The sequence below is a fragment of the Passer montanus genome, unplaced genomic scaffold (assembly GCF_014805655.1).
Source record: "Passer montanus isolate IOZ18808 unplaced genomic scaffold, ASM1480565v1 scaffold44, whole genome shotgun sequence".
Taxonomy (NCBI): Eukaryota; Metazoa; Chordata; class Aves; order Passeriformes; family Passeridae; genus Passer; species Passer montanus.
The window spans coordinates 3,378,813-3,395,897 of record NW_024369262.1 but is presented as its reverse complement, the minus strand read 5'-3'; the positions used below and the strand labels follow the sequence as shown (position 1 = coordinate 3,395,897).

The 17,085-nt window shown below is 42.0% G+C and overlaps 1 protein-coding gene across 2 annotated transcripts in view; it reads right to left on the bottom strand.

Annotated features, from left to right (window-relative positions):
- Positions 1–17,085, bottom strand: part of EFCAB5 (EF-hand calcium binding domain 5) — a 35,226-nt gene that overhangs the window by 2,860 nt on the left and 15,281 nt on the right. For both annotated transcript variants that reach the window (XM_039721014.1, XM_039721015.1), the window contains 10 exons: positions 16,106–16,261; positions 11,330–11,429; positions 9,754–10,632; positions 8,366–8,577; positions 6,982–7,138; positions 4,679–4,968; positions 3,728–3,900; positions 2,769–2,997; positions 1,912–2,064; positions 640–737 (listed from right to left, as the gene is read on the bottom strand). In XM_039721014.1, coding sequence (XP_039576948.1) covers positions 640–737; positions 1,912–2,064; positions 2,769–2,997; positions 3,728–3,900; positions 4,679–4,968; positions 6,982–7,138; positions 8,366–8,577; positions 9,754–10,632; positions 11,330–11,429; positions 16,106–16,261 — 2,447 coding nt within the window. The remainder of the gene's footprint in view (positions 1–639; positions 738–1,911; positions 2,065–2,768; positions 2,998–3,727; positions 3,901–4,678; positions 4,969–6,981; positions 7,139–8,365; positions 8,578–9,753; positions 10,633–11,329; positions 11,430–16,105; positions 16,262–17,085) is intronic.

Genomic DNA, 17,085 nt, shown 5'->3' with positions numbered 1-17,085 from the left:
TTTCCTTGAACTGAAATTTGCACAGCTCTAAGTATCATTCAAGGCATGTACACAAAGGAAAAAATAGCACTGGGAACACAATATTGCTTAATCAAGGTGATTGCTGAAAATCATGAGAATTTAACAAATCTTGCTTTAAAAGCAGTTTGCTGTTTCTAACTGCATTGACGTTTTTTCTAGACAGTTTTACAGAAAGTAAAAACAGCTGCTGGAACAGCAAATGGCTGTTCAAGCAACTTTGACAACAAGGATGATATGCTTAAAAGACAAGTCTGAGGATCTTGGCAGTGGAAGGAAACAGAGAATTGAAGGAAATGAGACTAATATGGCCAGGAAAAAATACAGATTATTCTAAAGAGCAAATGGTTCAGTGTAGGCTGCAATCCTGCAAACCTTGGCAGCTCAGCTGGTAAGTATTAAGTCAGAAGGTTTTGCAGCCTAAAGTCAAATTGAAAATACTCCTCAGCCTTCACAGTTCAGTGCCCTGTGCATACACACCAGAAGCCTTGATAGTGAGAGAGCTGCAGGCAGACACTCTCAGGGCTGCTCTACCAGGGGCTTCGTGTAATGTGGGTCAGCCTGGTGCAGGTTAAGTCAAAGAGAGAGGGGACCAGACCCTTTGGAAGTGCTGGAGCCTACCTGAGGAGGTTTTCCTCTCTGAGGAGAACCACAGGAGACCTGTGGATTTCCTTTAGTCCTGCGTTATCTGTAGTGATCATCTTGCACAGAGCATAGTTCTGCCAGAGAGAAAAGAAACGTTTAGCTGCATCCAAGAAAGGAACAGATATTTTGAAGCTTGGAGAAGGAGGAAATGGTTTCTTATAGGAAACTCCCATGTACATTCAAGAGCAATGGGATTATTTAAAGACATCTCCCAACACTGCTTAGCTTTATTCCCAGAGATGAGTGAAGAATGTGCCCTGCACCTTCCTCAGCCAGACTGTTTAATCCACCCAGACTCCACAGTGAGGAACACCCACAGGCCTAGAGGTTTCCAGTCTTTTTCCCATCTTCTTGCAGTCCATTCTCATGTCATGTTTGTGTCACTGTGTCTTGACACATGAAAAGCACAGAGGAGAGCGAGTGACCTGGCTATCAGGCAGCTAACAAGGGAACAGTGCTGAGCCTGGAATGACAACAGAACACTGCCAACATAAACCATGCTTATCAGAGGAAGCAGCTGAATTATGACTGCAGCAGATGTCATACAGACTTTGGGATGACACGGGATCAGTCCTAAATATTGCATATACTTTTTGTCTTCCTAACTCACTGGTACATGAAGTGACAAGCTTCCCAGGGCCCAAGTGCCTGCTGAACAACTGGAATATGACCTGCATGGACTGGGGCTGCTTTTACAGGCTGGCTAATTGGGAACCAGTCACTTCCTGAGCTGTATTTACATGTTGGCTGCTGACATAAGTTCAGAACAAAGAGCTAATATATTAGCTGGAACATTCTCTTGTCCCTATAAAATACCATAATTTTGACATGCAGAGGATCTCCAGAGAGAAGCATTTCCCTTAGTGGAAACCCCAGACAGCAAAGCTATAGATGGATGTATGGAGGGATGGATGGGTATAGAGCTCTGCTCTATTGGTTGCTATGCAGCAGTGAACACTGAAGTAGGAGAACACACCCTTTTCATATGGAGAAAGGGCTATACTAGCAGTGCTCTTGAATTCTTTTACTTGGGAGGATGAAAAGAATGAAGAGGGATCTCCTTTACAGAGGGAATCTTCCATCTTTATCTTTGTAGCCCTTTTGTTGCATGAGTAGGCACAAGAATCTTGTGCAGGCTTCAGCTCTAATGATAAAACCACTGGAAAAACACAGGCAGCTGGAGATGGCACTTCCTCTCTAAAGCAGCCTTTGAGCCCCTGATGCTTACAGACCTTTTCTCTGCAGTACCTTGTCTGTGCCAGGTTCCACCAGATAGGTTGTGACAGCGTGGATGCTGGGTGTCCTGGGATACAACCAGTCCAGAGCAGTGACAGCCACTTGTAGGATATTTTCCCGCATGCAGATGTGGTGGTAGGCTTTGCTGAATGCATGACAAACTCCCTGTGAAAGCAGAATCCTCCAAGTGAGCCAGACAATTTCACACAATTTTGGAGAAAAAAGCTGGGGAAATGTTCATGTTGTAACAAATTGCTTTAATCAGAATTTGTAAAGCGGAAAAGTGACTGTGAAATGTCCCTTATCAAATAATGCCCTGAGGTACTCAGTATCCGGTCACGGCCAAGTCCTCAAGCAGACACAGCTGATTTTTGGTGGAAATAGCCAAACGGACCGGTAAGGTTGGCTTGCTGCGCTCCCTGCTGCCCACATGAGGCATCCACAGTGAGGCTGATCCCAAAGAGCATCCCAAAGAAATCCGGAGAGCTGTCACTTTTAATTATTCCACCATATAAAAGGTAAGGTTTAGTGTCATTTTATAGAAATGAACACAAATATGTGATTGAGAGCTTCAGGAAATAAAAGCTGCTACCTTTGGACTTTGCACAAAAGGTCAATTAACATCCCAGTCAGGAGAAGATTAAATAAATTATTGATGAAGTGATACCTCATAATAAATTTCAGATAAGATGCTAATCAGCAGGATGTTGATACGGTGCTCTCCTTACACCACTTTCACCATATGCTGCAGAAAGGGACCCACAGATATTTTTTTAATTGTACATCTTACATTTACTCAGAACAAACATGTAAAATTCACAAGTTTTTTTGCAGGTTGGAGTAACAAACTGCTTTCTGATGGTGCCCACCTCATAGAAAGTGATCTCATGGGTCAGAAAGATGGATTTATGACACTGGTCCTGAAGAGTGTCAAGTCCCAGAATGCCAAAAACTCTCCAATGAGCATCATACAGGGGCAGCACCAGGAGTGAACCTTTCCTCTTCTCCTCAGGGAGGTCAGAGTTCCAGAATTGAATGTTTCCATGGTGCTGAACTTTTGGAACATAGATTGGCTTTCCCTGGTCAATGGCTGCAAAGCTGAAATATAAATTTATGACGAGGTTTGTCAGGAGGAGCAGAAAACCTTTAGTGAAACAGTAAATACTGCAGCTTTGATCTCTCCCTGTTTTCTGGCATCAGAGAAGGAAGGTGTGAGCCCCATACCCTGACCACACTCAGCAATACCACATTTACCACTTGCATCCCAAAGGCAGTGGTGATAAAGAGGCACCTTTCATCATTAGGACATTTTAAAAACATCAGCTAATGAATGGAATGAAAAGGAACACAGAAGCAAGCACAGTTACATTTAATAGGTTAGAGGCAGCAATGTTTAAACAGACAAATATGTCTGGCTTTTGCAAATGACAAGTGAAGAAGCATGAAAGCTGTTTATAGCATAAACACTAGGGAAGGAAAGGCATTGTTCTCAAAAATATCCTGTGGATATAAACTGGCATAAGGGAATTAATTTTTAAAGAGGAAAATGTAGGCCCAATGCCACAGACATTTGCTAAAGGGTGAGATTTATTAGACTGTGAGCTAATCTCCCCAAGGAAAGGAGTGAAATCCCAAACAGAGCAGTTCTAAGCAGACCATGTGGAGTAGAGGGACACGTATAGGATATTGGATCATTTCACAACATCTCTTGGGAGATTTCCTCTCTGGAGTACTCCATCAGTGTCAGTTCCCAGAGCACCCCAAACACTGCCCCATACATCCCAAACAGTTTAGAGGAAAAGGAACAGGTATTTGCAGCTTTTCTTACCTGACTCCTTTCATGTCTCTGTGCAGTGCTTGGTTTAGTAGGTAGGGAGCATGGTCTGCAGTGCAGGCCACGTAGCGCAGCAGAACCTGTCCCTGCTCTGGGGAGAGCTGGTCCTCTTCCAAAAGGGCAATATATGCACTGATCTTCTTGTTATCCCCATGGGCTTCCATGTCCTAGCAACCAAATGTTTCCCATTACAGTCTGTACATTAGCCACTGGCACTTAATTAATGCACTAAGCACTTGTTTAATTTTTGCTGAGATGCTGCTCTGGATCACCGAGTTTGTGTGTCACCAACCCCATGATGTGGCTGTGTCTCTGCAGGTGCACTCTGTGACAAACACAAACACTCGGTGTTTTGATTGGCAAGGGAAACTGATTTCCTTTTTCCTCTTGCTGATGGGGAGGAGTAAATAGAAAAATAATCCCTAACTATAATCTGTGCCTAAGAAAAAGTCCTATGGATTTCTTCTCCAATAGGAGATTCCCTTAAGAAAAAAACCAAACAAGTACCAGAGTTGCCATATTGACAAACCCAGACAATACTGCAAGAACACTTCAGCTACACAATAATCCCTAACTATAATCTGTGCCTAAGAAAAAGTCCTATGGATTTCTCCTCCAATAGGAGATTCCTTTAAGAAAAAACCAAACAAGTACCAGAGTTGCCACATTGACAAACCTAGACAACACTGCAAGAACACTTCAGCTACAGTGACAGAAGTTTGGCTTTGAGGAGGGCTTTAATGGTGAGAAAAACAGCTAAAGTTGCAGCTGTAAATTAAAAATGAAACTATTTCCAATACAAATTAACTAACTTTGTCCCAAACCAACTCTGGTGTGTTTCATTTCAGAAGCTCCAAAACTACAGCTGCCCTGAGTCAGCTCTTCCATAAGTGAGACAAAATCATCCCTGAGATTCCTTCAGTACTGGCAGAGAAAGGATGCTACCTGGGACAGGGCCTTCATCACTGCTTTGTATACTGGTTCCATGCTTGTTCCACTGGTCTCAGCTGCTTTCTGGATATCCTGCAGCCATTTCCTCCTGGCTGAGCTTTGCAAGCTCGTGGTGTGACTTTGTTCCACACTTGTGGTCAGGAATCTCACCAAGTTATCCATAGTTTCATCCTCATTGCTAGTGAACTTGGAAGCAATTAATTCAAGGAAAATCTGGAATGCCTTTGGGGACAGCTTGCCCACTTTACTGATTTGTGGGTATTGGGAGCAAAGCTCTTCCTTTGCTAGTAAAAAATAAAACAGAAAATAAGGCAGGGAAAATTTAGTTGATTCATCAGTTTTGCAAAATTCAAAACAAGACCTAAACAGGTTCCAGCCCATCCTTCTAGGTTTCTTTTTAGCTGTCTCCTACATGGAAATGGGCACACTAGCAGGCAATCTCCAGTTTCCAGACTGGACGCATCCTTTTCTCTAGATGCCTGCTTCCCTCCCGTGAGCAGGAATCCCGCACAGCCCTGGTTTCTGTCCTGCTGCTGCTGAGCTCGCAGCCGGTCTGTCAGGGCTCTGCCCAGCCCCGGCTCTGGGCTCACGGGGGTGCTCTTGCACAGCCTGAGCAACGTGCAGGCGCTGCTGGCTCCCGGAGCCCGGGGTTCACTGATGATGCTTCCATCATTCTTTCTGCATCCTGTTTTCAAATCAGGGAAGATGTCCCTGCTTATGGCAGGGTGTTGGACTAGATGATTTTTACAGGTGCCTTCCAATCCAAACCATTTAATCATCATTATCACAGATTGTAGCTGAAGAAGTAGCAAGTACTAACTTGGCCTCAATCATGGTGGGGCCATGATGCTTAATGCTGTCTTATCCAGCCCATCATCTAAGAAACATTCAGTATTCTAATTTAATTTCTGATTTTCTGACAGAACTAGGATGGAGAATTTTTTTGATCATATAAAATATTTTGATTTTTACCTCCACTTTCTCCTCACTTTGAAGAAAGGGATGCAGAAATAAATAGACATGAGGTTGAATGTGCTATGATCACTTCCTTCACTACTGAGCCACAGCATAATGAATTATTTTCCCCTTTATATCTAATGTTGCACTTTTCACTTGCAAGGACAATCAAATAATTCTACTCACTTTTTACTCTGTGTTTCCATCCAGGAGAAGTGCAATGTCTGTGAACCCTTCCCCCAAACCTGCTTGTCCCACATCCTTGAGAGATTAGGTTGAGGCTGCTAGAAATAATTCATGCTGCTGGTAGGTGGTATTGATTTTGCTATTCTCCCTTTCTATTTATTTGTCCTTTAGTTTATGAGCCCTTCATGGAAGGGACTGTGTCCTTCCATATTTCCATGGTATGTTCTGGCATGCTTTGAATGCAAGAGAGCAGTGAACTGCCAGTTTCTCCTGGCTGGACAGCCTGGAGATGATTAACAGTGACACACTGGTGTGCTCCCCACCCCACCAGCTGCCTTCAGTGAGCTAAAGGATAAAGGGATTTTGGTGGTTGCCAAAGTGAGCCATTTTTAGTGATTTGCAGCAGAACAAGCAACATGAAGACGGGCATGGAGATGAACAAAACAGACATTTCCACCCAAGCACGCATGCAGACATATTCTTAATTGCCAATACAGTGTTTCAGAGCACCTTATGCCCACAAGTTAATATGCATGAGGCTGCCAGACAGTTCAGGTGAACCTGCAGCACTTCTGCTGGACTAAAGTCTTTTCTATCAAGGACCAAATTTGCTAAGTTTATGCAGTGAAATAACCAACAGAGAAGTGATACTCAAAGCTGCTTTGTAATTCATAAGAGCTGTGTGACAGTGTGGATAACTACAGGCTATTTGAGATCTATAAGGAAAGCTGTTCTCTCCTGTGAGGTACATTCCTGCTGGAAGCACAGCAAAATGTATCTATTAAAAATAGCTGGATAACACAGATGGACTGGACTAAAAGTGCAAACATGTCCTCAGGCTTTATGTGTGCTTTTTCACTGCCATATCACATGTATACATTGCATGTTACAGCTGAAATAATTTTTCAACTCATAGTGTCATTAAAAGATTGGGCTGCTTCTCTGCCTGGGAATCTTGCACAGGAGGAGGGGATGGAGCAATGCATTAACAAATAGGTCTGGTAACTGTTCTTTTCCATTTTACACCTCATACTATGTATGCTTATGACTGCTTGCAAAACCAAACTGGTGCTTGCAACAGCCTCATTAGCCCTGTCACTGAATGGTTGAAGGCCTCCTGTGTTGTTCTCACAGAGCAGAGATTTTTTCCTTACCCTTCATCAAGGCCTCTTTTCCCATGTGTCCCTTGAATGTGCTCAGAAGAGCAATCACCTCTTCCAGTTCCAGAAATCCACATGCTTTGCTGTCCCACTTTTCAAACAGTGCCTCCAAAAGCTGTTTCCTTTGGGCCAGGTGAGACGTGCGCTGAACCTGCAACAGAGGAACAGCTGCTGTTTGGTAACTCCTGGACACTACACAAATGGGGACACTACACAAATGGGGACACTACACAAGTGTGGACACACTCTGCAGTGGTTGTGCCAATCACATCATTCCTATGGGCCAGGCTGAATCTGTACATACACAGCTCAGACCTAGAGATGAATCATTAAACCTGGGAGATAACTTAGAAACACTAAACACAGGGGACAGTTCAGTTTACCAGGCAGGACCAGCACTGCAGAGTTATTTCACAGTGAACAAATGAAGCCTGTGCTGGATTTAAGGTGATGTCAGCTCAGGTAAGTGCAAGTTTCCCAGAACACAAATGTCTCCTCACCAAGAGCTAACCACAGCCTTGTCAGTGACATCCAGAGACATGACAGTTCATATTTCTGTACACTGTTATTTTGCTGGTGCTGCCCTGAAGTGTGTAGGCTACAAGCAAATACATGTTACCATTTGTCCTCTAAACCCAGCATAGAAGCATAACTGGCTGGAGTGGAATTCTCTCAAAAGCCAAAACACTGGCAGTGTGTGCTGTGTTCAGTGAGGACTGTGGAGCCGTCAGGTCCAATATCTCATTCAAATTAGGTCAGCAGCACAGAGGGAAACCAGAAGGAGGTCTGAGGAAAACCCAGCTAGGGAAATGCACCACAAAACAGACCTGAAGTGATATGAGGCACACTGATGCTGGGCATGAGGAAGGAGAATATTTTTTTTTTCAACACATGGCAAGAGCAACTTGTAACTTAAAACCAAATAAGCCTGTGCACATTCACATCCAGCCATGCACATAGCAAACCCAAACACACTTGTTTTAAAATCCTCCCCAAACATCCACAACCTCCTATGTACATGCCAGTGCAGTAGGTCAGAGATCAGGTTCTTGGCTATTGTAAAGGTGAATAAGCAGAATGGAATGTTTTGGGCTCTTTCACAATTAACTATCAACTGTTGTCTCACTGAGCTCGGCTCTAGGACAGACAGACAACCTCTAACAGGATGAGTCTGTCATCACTTCCAGAGCTGAGGGCTAGGGAGGGAGCATCTGTATGACAACAAAGGGGTAAAAGGTCTCCTGAAGGAACAGGGGATGCAAGGCTGCAAGTGGAGAGCTGTGCCAGCATCAGATTAACAGTTGACTTCGCAAAGTGTTTGTGGCATTTGCTTGGTTTTTGTTTGGACATGGGATCAGCAAAACTTATCAATATTTACTTTTTCTCGTTGTTTCATTTTTTCCTCTTCTGTCTGTTCATATTCTGCTTTAAGAAATACAGTAAGCCTCTTCACAATAGGCAGAGGAATGTCTTCACCAACAAAATTGTCCATGAGCTGTACAAACTGTGGCGGGGTGAGGCAGCTTGCAGCAGAGATCTTAGTACAAGAATCCTGACTGTTCTGAATCTCTGCCACGCTGGGACCTGAGTCTGAAAGGCAGAAAGCACAGTTTGTCACAGGAAGCCAAATGCTGCCCTAAAGCCAACCACGTGGCAGCTATCAACACAGCCCTCAATCCTGCACTTCCTATCCAGGGAAATTACGGCTGAATACAGACTGACTCCATGCTGAGTAAAGGCCTTAATCTGCTTATGCTGTTCTAATAGTAGCTCTGCAGATCCAGTCTGGCATGGATGCCATCCCACAGCCAGGTCAAACCCTGACTACAGGTGAGCTGGAATTGCTGTTACTCAGCAGGGGGCTGTCTGAGACAAAGACCTCATTGAGGGACTGCTGTCCCAGACAGACAGGATGCACATCCAAGGACTGACTAAGGACAGAGTAGTGCTGTGCACTGGAAGTTACCACAGAAAGCTGTAGTTACCAGGGGGCTGTACCATCAGCTTTACATAATGGACCTGTCACTGGATTGTTCAGACAATGCAGACCCAGTCCTTGCAGTGTTCTAAACCGTGAGACACAAGAGTATTCACAGAGTGCTAACAAGGAGGTTGGTGCTTCTAGGATGTTTAAGAAAATACCTCTTTGAAACACAGTTGTCTGATCACAGCCTTCCTAGAACAAAGGCTTTGTAGGCAATGAAGTAGGATCATCCTTTGGAAACACAGTGAGAGATTAAAAGAAAAGGTTCCTGCTAGATGATCTCATAGCACATCTCCCTATAGGCAGTCACAGTCTAAAAGTTATTTAAGTAATTTCTAGATTTAATGTGCTCAGGTTCCCATCTTGCTATGGTAATATTACAGAGTGAAACAGAACATAAAGTTTCTCCTTATTACAAAAATGCTCCTGCTTCACAAAGTCCCTACTTGAATTAAAGTGTCTGCTCAGGGCCTTGAATACAGATCACCAGCAAAGTGACTCACCTGCCATCCTGTGAGAGGAATAAACTCTGAAACCTTGGCAGAAAACACCATGCTGAGAAGATAGCAAAGCTTATGGTCTTCTCTACTCAGAAATCACTCACATGGTTATGAAATGGATTTAAAAGAAACACCATGCTGAGAAGATAGCAAAGCTTATGGTCTTCTCTACTCAGAAATCACATGGTTATGAAATGGATTTAAAACACCCTGTAGTTAAACCAATCTAATCATATACATAGAAAATTATTAAGGTCTGTCAGAAAACAGAAAACACTTTACCCTGGTCATGCAGAAGGCTCTCATCCTGCAGTCTTGCCTCTGAGCTTGTCTGTTGGTCAGACTGGCTCTCGTTGCTTGCAGAGGTTTCTTTCACAGCCTCTGCAGCTGGAGTGTCCTGTTGGGAATCAGTGACATCTGTGTCTGTCACAGCTCCATCTCCCAAGGCCGTGCTTGTACCTTCAGGTGTTGTCTCTGTAACTTCATTGTCCTCTTCACTAACTTGCCCTTCTGATCCAAGCTCTCTGGCTGAAGTATAATCTTCTTCTGGTTTTGTTTCTGTCTCAGGCTCACTATCCAGGATGGATTCCTCTGGTTCTCCAGATCCAGGTTCTCCATCCAAATCAGCAGCTTCAAGGCCACTGCTTGTACCTTCAAGTGTTGTCTCTGTAACTTCATTGTCCTCTTCACTAACTTGCCCTTCTGATCCAAGCTCTCTGGCTGAAGTATAATCTTCTTCTGGTTTTGTTTCTGTCTCAGGCTCACTATCCAGGATGGATTCCTCTGGTTCTCCAGATCCAGGTTCTCCATCCAAATCAGCAGCTTCAAGGCCAGTGCTTTCCTCTGCTGACATGGCATCCTCACCTTCCTTGCCCACTTCAGAAGCACTTGGCTCTTCTGCTTCATTTTCCTCCCTGGAAATTCCTTCAGTCTCAGTTTCACTCGTGCCCATTTCTTCAACAACTTCTTCTGCAATGCTGGTGCTCATTCTGTCAGTCTCTTGCCTGTCATCATCTACAGGTTCACTTCCTAAAATCTCTACCTCAGAAATTTCCATTTCAGACAAGACCAAATTTTCACTGAGTTCCTCACAAACTTCCTGGTCACCAAGGCTTCCCCAGAAATCCATAAGATTAATATCTTGCAGCTCAATTATTGGCCCTAAAACAAAAAACAGAAAAAAAAAAAAAAAAGTGTAAGCTGATAGTGTCCACTGGTTTTATGTTCTCCAGTATTGCAAAAGGAAATTTTAAAAAGAAAGGTAATGCCAAGTAAATACAAACTACCAGAAAGTATCTTCTGCAAAGACACAGCTCAGGAGCACAAAACTTCAGAATAATATCTTTGCCTACAGAGATCTGCTCTTCTGGCTACGTATTACACCACTTTTCCTTTGAAATAAATATTTCATCATTCTCTACACTAAGAAGGAGAGATGTAATTTGCCTTGCATTTGATCTCAGCAATTAATTAATGTCCAATATCTTTAAAATATTTTACTTTCATATAGATGATTCCCTCCATTTTTTCTCTTTCTTTCTGGAGGTATTTTAGTACAAACACAAAATTAACTTCTTATATTGCCCAGTAAGAAAGAAAAATTGTTTCAAAAAGAGTCTTTCTTTAATTCTATTTCCCAAAAATACTTCAGAATTTTGTAGCCAGGAAAACTTTTGGATGCTGAGGCATTTCTGAACATTGCATCACAGTTTGCCAAAGGTGCTTGCAAATTCTGCTGTACAGGTCACAGCAATCATTTGTGTCCCTTTTTTGGTAACACTTATAAAACATATCTGAACCATCCAGCCTAAAACACTCCCAGCATTTTAACCACAACTGAAACACCCCATGTGCTCACATTCTCTGGGGTCGCAGAGTTCCCACTCATCAGTCATGGGCCTTCTGTCATAGAAGTGTCTCAGCAGGACCAGTATTTTTTGTCTATCCAAGACACCAACCTAGACAAAAAGATTACAATTATTGTGTTTTTCTTGTGGTTCTTGTGACTTACATCAACATCTGCAGCACTACAAAGGCACCATCAGCCAAGAATTACCTGTGGCTGATAATTGTCCATTACCAGAACATCACTACAAATTCCAAAGAAGTTAATTTATTTCATAGAGGCAAAAATTTCTTCTGGGCTGAACTGTAACTCTCCACACATATTACCTTGCAGGCTCTTCCTTTTCCATATCCTTGACAAATTACAGTGAGATAATTGTAACTGTTCTGCCAAAGGAGTTCTTTGTGTAAAGATCAAAGCTTCAACACTTCATACTCTCAGGACAGATATTGATTGCCTGACAGTACCATGGAAGAATTTCCATCTATTATGGGCTGTGCTGTGTTACCTTAGTGACTGCACATTGTAGTTTGGTTTTGTGCCCCATCATCTCCTTTGAAGTGTGATGTATTGGCCTGGAAACATAATTAGTCCAAAAATCTGAGCTATTATGACAACCTCCCTAATTTCCTTTAAAAATTCATAGACATTTGACCACAGAGGTGAGAGAGGTATCAGCAGTTCCAGTGCAGAGGAAGGTGCAGAGTTTATTAAATCCTTGTTGCTCAGGGTGAGTGTACACAGACGATAAACCCAGGAAAAGGCAATGAAATGGGTCATTTCCAATCAGGAAATTGTGGGTTTAAAAAGTAAAGCAAACCTAAACGATTGCAAGTTTTCCATTTTATGATCTATTCCTGTTGTCATTATTTAAGTCCTGCCACCTTTGTAATCTCCCTCCCATTATTGAAATAAAGTAGTTAATTAGGAAACAGATTTACTTAAGTTCATTATTTGTAGTGAGTAGCTTTCCATCTGAATTATTGATTTCCTTTTCACATTTTGTTCTGAGATTAAAAACTGCAAAATGTAAATTTCACCAGCCTTTTAATTCCTTGTGAACTTTGCCTACCCTTAGACTAAAGAAATAAAGGAAGAAGTTTGCTGTTCTTTTCTGGAAATTAGCTCAAGATGACTGCATTGTTTATAACCTGAAACTGTAATTATTGGCAGCAATAGTTAAAAACAGAGGATATGGAAACAACCCAGAGATATACATCTCACCTACTGGTGAATTTAATGCTGGAATAAGTGAACACATCACATTTGCTGGTACTGCAGCACCTTCCTCTACAGGGAAGGGGTTTTGCCAGTTCTGCAGAAAGGACCAGAACTGAAATGTAAGAAGCCATCTGGTACAATTTTAGTGCTTCAGTATCTGGTAATTTAATTCCAGCTGGTGAAAAAAATGCTGGAAGCCAGGGTTGAATTTCAGCTATGGGTGGGTTTGGAACAACAAATGTCATCACAGAATTCTGTCCCTAAACTCACAAGATGTAGGCCCTGATTCCCAGGGTCTTACATTAACATACAGACACCTTGCACAACCCTGTGCAAACATTTCTTCTTGTTATTTCTCTTTCAGTTGAATATATCAGACTGTGCTCTGATCCTTTTAGGAGATGCACAAACACACAACGTTTTAAAGGCATTCCCAGATCACTGTGAAATATTTGGATCCTCCATTCAGTAATTCCATTACACACACTTAATCTTCCATTCAAATTTCCTCAGCTGTTACTTGTCACAATCATCTGCTGGTTGCCCTGAACTTTGCAGTACTACTGCATAATTTTACTTCATTAAAATGGGAATATATTAATGAAGTATTATTAAAAAGAAAATAAGGATATTGTTTTGGGATTTGTTTACCATTTTGTCATATTAAAATAATATAAATTGATTTAGGAAACTCAAATTCTTGAAGAGATTTTTGTTCTTTGGATCCAATAATTTTATTTTATATAAATATAGATAAATATAAAAATATATAATAGCTGAAATTGTCAAATATTAATAGGTATTTATTTACTTATTTAAACATTTCCAATTTACACAGATTTGCCATTTTAGCAGGGCTTCCTGTTATTTCAGGACACTTTTTCTTACAACTTACCCTGGGAGGAGCATGTCACAGTACAGCCAACTATAGAAGAGAGGAGCACTACAACAAGAAACCATTTCCAACTCCTCTCCCCAGCTGTGCTATTTTTCCCAGTTCCTAAATTTAGTAGAAAAGGTGACTTTTCTTTGCACTTGGTGTGTGACTAAGGAGGCTGATGACAGATTCCTGCCCACCTGCCCTTCGTGCTGCACCTTGTGAGCAGGACAGGTACAGCCTCTCCTCTCCACAACAGAAAACCACCTGTGTTTGCACAGCTGCCCAAAACTCATGGCAGCTTTAGGGCCCAGGGAGTTGAAACACGTTGACCTAATTTTTTTGTCACTTAGATATTGGCAGGTGATGATTCTCAGCTGTTTTCAGCAATGTTCTGTGACCTGTGAGTAATTCCTTTGGCAACACAGACTAAACCAGACTTGCCATTTAATCAGGGATAGGTCAGTGTTTGAACACTTGATTGTTTTTCTGGAAAGGTGATGTGTGTATCCTGAACTCTACAATGAGCTTGTTAGTGAGCAAGGGGGTAGAACAGACTCTTAGAAAAGGTCATGAGAAAGCAGACTTTGTTGTTGCTGTACAGCAAGAAAGATAATCAGGAGTGTCTCAAACTACATTGGCTTGAAAACTAATCTCTGACTAAATTAAATTTCATTTTAAAATCCCTTGTTTAAAACATCCCTGGAAATTAATGATGAGTTATAAAATAAACTGATACAAGCGAGCACAGGGACAATAGCTAAAAATTCACAGAGCCATTGCCTTTTGGGGTATTATAGCAGTGATCCATCTGTGTTCTGGGATTGTCTTGGGAAGTTTCTGCTGCAGTGGATAGTCCAGGCTGTCCTTCTGAGCTGCCATCCTTCTGGATGCATGCATTTGAAATCATAATAATGATCATGTGGATACCTTCTAATTTGACTGTAATTTAAACACTGCTTTCTCAGCTCCCTGGCCCTAATTGCAGCTCATTGAGGCAGCCAGCCACACTCACCATGCAGACTGGAATAACTGCCTGCTCCCAAACAAATGGAAATTAGGAACTGAAACAACTGCTTTGCTGTGCTTTGCAGAATGGGCTCTACAGGTAATGGATCACATTCAAGTGGTAGAAGTCCTTGGGATACTTTGCATTTTATCTCCCCTGTGGGTACAGTAGAACTTTACAAAAGAAACCAGGCCAAGTTGAAAAGAGCTGCGTGGCCCACACGACACTTTAGTGATCTCAATTTGCAGGGCAGGGCTACCTCGGAGCCTGGAAACCACAACTCTGTGCTCTGATCAGGTTTTTTTCGGCAGCAGTGGCGTCACTGCTGATAGCTGCTCACTCCTGTTGTGTTAGTATTTTTGGCTCTTTGCCTCTGAGATTCCACTGGGATTAACAGCATGGAGATGGTGATTACTGCCACAGAAATAATAGGAAGAAAGTCGCCTTAAAATATGAAAGGAAAGAAGGGATCCTTTGGAAATCCATGGCAAAGACAGGACTCAGGTTTCTATGTCCTTGTAGCCAGGAGGATCCATCACAGCCCTTCTTGACAAAGCCTTAGGAAACTCAAATGCCTCCTAGCTGGGGAGCAGACACATTTCTTCCCTCATCCCTGAAACAGCAGTTTGCCTGCTATTCTCCAGAACACACTATTGGTGTTGAAATGAGCCCTGTAATTCCTTTCTCTTGGCGGTAATGACATTATTAGCATGACATTGTAGAGCACAGCTCACTCTGGGTAGGCTCTGCAGGCATAGCTGGAGGAGTGCTGGGTGGAATATAAAATTTATGTAGGGGGAAAACTAGGGTTAGGGCAACTGCTTGCTCTGTAGTAGCCAGCAACTGCCAAAGTGAGGGTACTCATAACAAGTACCACGCTTTTTGGATGAAGCCCAAGTTTTTAGCAATAGCTTATGCCATTGATTCTTTAGTTTCTACTATTTACTGGTTTTCTAATGAGTCTAGCACTTTTTTTGTTTGCTTTTTAATGGAGATGCAGGTGTACTGAGAGGATGATAGATAGAGTTTAAAGCTGATGAAAACCAAATTATGGCTTTTGAGTTTCATTTCCAGCTCTGTAACTGACTTACTGTATTTTAATTTCCTGTCCATAAACTGTGGTTGAAGTTCACAGTACTGTTCTCAGAGAGGCTGTAAAAGTGGATTATTTTGCATTCTAGATTTTAACTATGAGATTTATTGATAGAAGCCCTTCAGATCTATAAAGCAATGCAACATAATTAATGCAATATATGTAATTATTGAAATAATGTGCACATTTGTTGAAGTCAATCTATATCAGATTAGCTTTGCTGAAATGTGGCTGAATAGATAAATTAGCACTCAAATATTCTGAACATGCTGTGGAAGCAGGTAATTTTTTAGAATTAAAGGCCACGGTTAATTTCTTCTCAAGAATCACCAAACTTCAGTCCCAAATCATCAGTTTAGGTAATTCAGTTTCTAATTAGCCATCAGGTAATAGGCTATTGGATGTTTCTGTGTCTAAGAACTATGAATTTAACAACAGTGCAGCAGCTATTGTTCTCTAAAACACTGCTGAATAAGCACAAAGAGAGGATCTAGAGTTGAGGAAAAGAAAAAGCAAGCAGTGACCCAGAGAAATACCAAACTGGGAGCATGCCCACATTGAAATCAGGCTGAGAGCTGCTTTGCCTACCTTTCCATAATCACAAGCTTGGAAGAGGTCAATAAAAATTTGCCTCCGTGTGTCATGTTTTGTTGCTTCTTGGAAGTCCTCAGCACACTTATGGAGACATTCCATGATTTCTTGGAACTTGTCACTTGACACACGTTCAGTGTAGGGAAAGATAAGCTACAGAGAGAAAGCAGCAGTGGACATGGTTATCTTTCTTCAAGCATATTCACCTTTAGTTGAATTCCTAAAAATCTATTATGTGCAATCAAATATTTAGGAATTTGTAATTTAATCTGCCAACACAACACAGACTTGGTGCCTACTTCATTCTCCCCATTCAGAAGAAACAATATTCTCCAAACAAGCCTGACACACCGCAGAAATGTGTCCTGAACAGTTCCTTTCCTGGTCCAGAGGTCACTTATCAAGCTCAAGAAGAGATGCTGGATCAGATCCCTCCTATGAAAAGTTGTGGCTTCAGCTCGATTTTCTTGTGGAGGATTTAAGTTCCCCATGGTTTGCTGCAGCATTTAGTATTCTTGACTTCATCCCCAAGGAGGCATTTTGAGCCATTACATCCTGTAGGAGTGACAGTCACTCAACTCTCAAATGCCACAAAAGGAGCATTGCCTACAATTTCAGTGTTTAGAGGAGCAGTTGGATACAATAAAAAAATGGAAGATCCTTTTGAAAAGGAGCCTGCTGTCACCCAAGTCCTCTGACACTGGGAATACTACTGACTTGAGATTGATTTTATGTTCCAGCCTTGGAGACACCTTAACACTTTGGATTTATAGTCATGTGGCTTTTATGAGCAAAAGCAATATGGTTCTAAAAATGTGGTGTGCATGACATAAATAATAATGGCCATCAGAACAAACCACAATCCCAGAGCCTGGGCTGAATTATTACAGTAGGTTTCTTGAGCCAGCCACACTAACAGGGAGCTCATACAGTTAAAAGGAGGAATTTCCAAAGCACAGAATGTTTCCCATTATCCC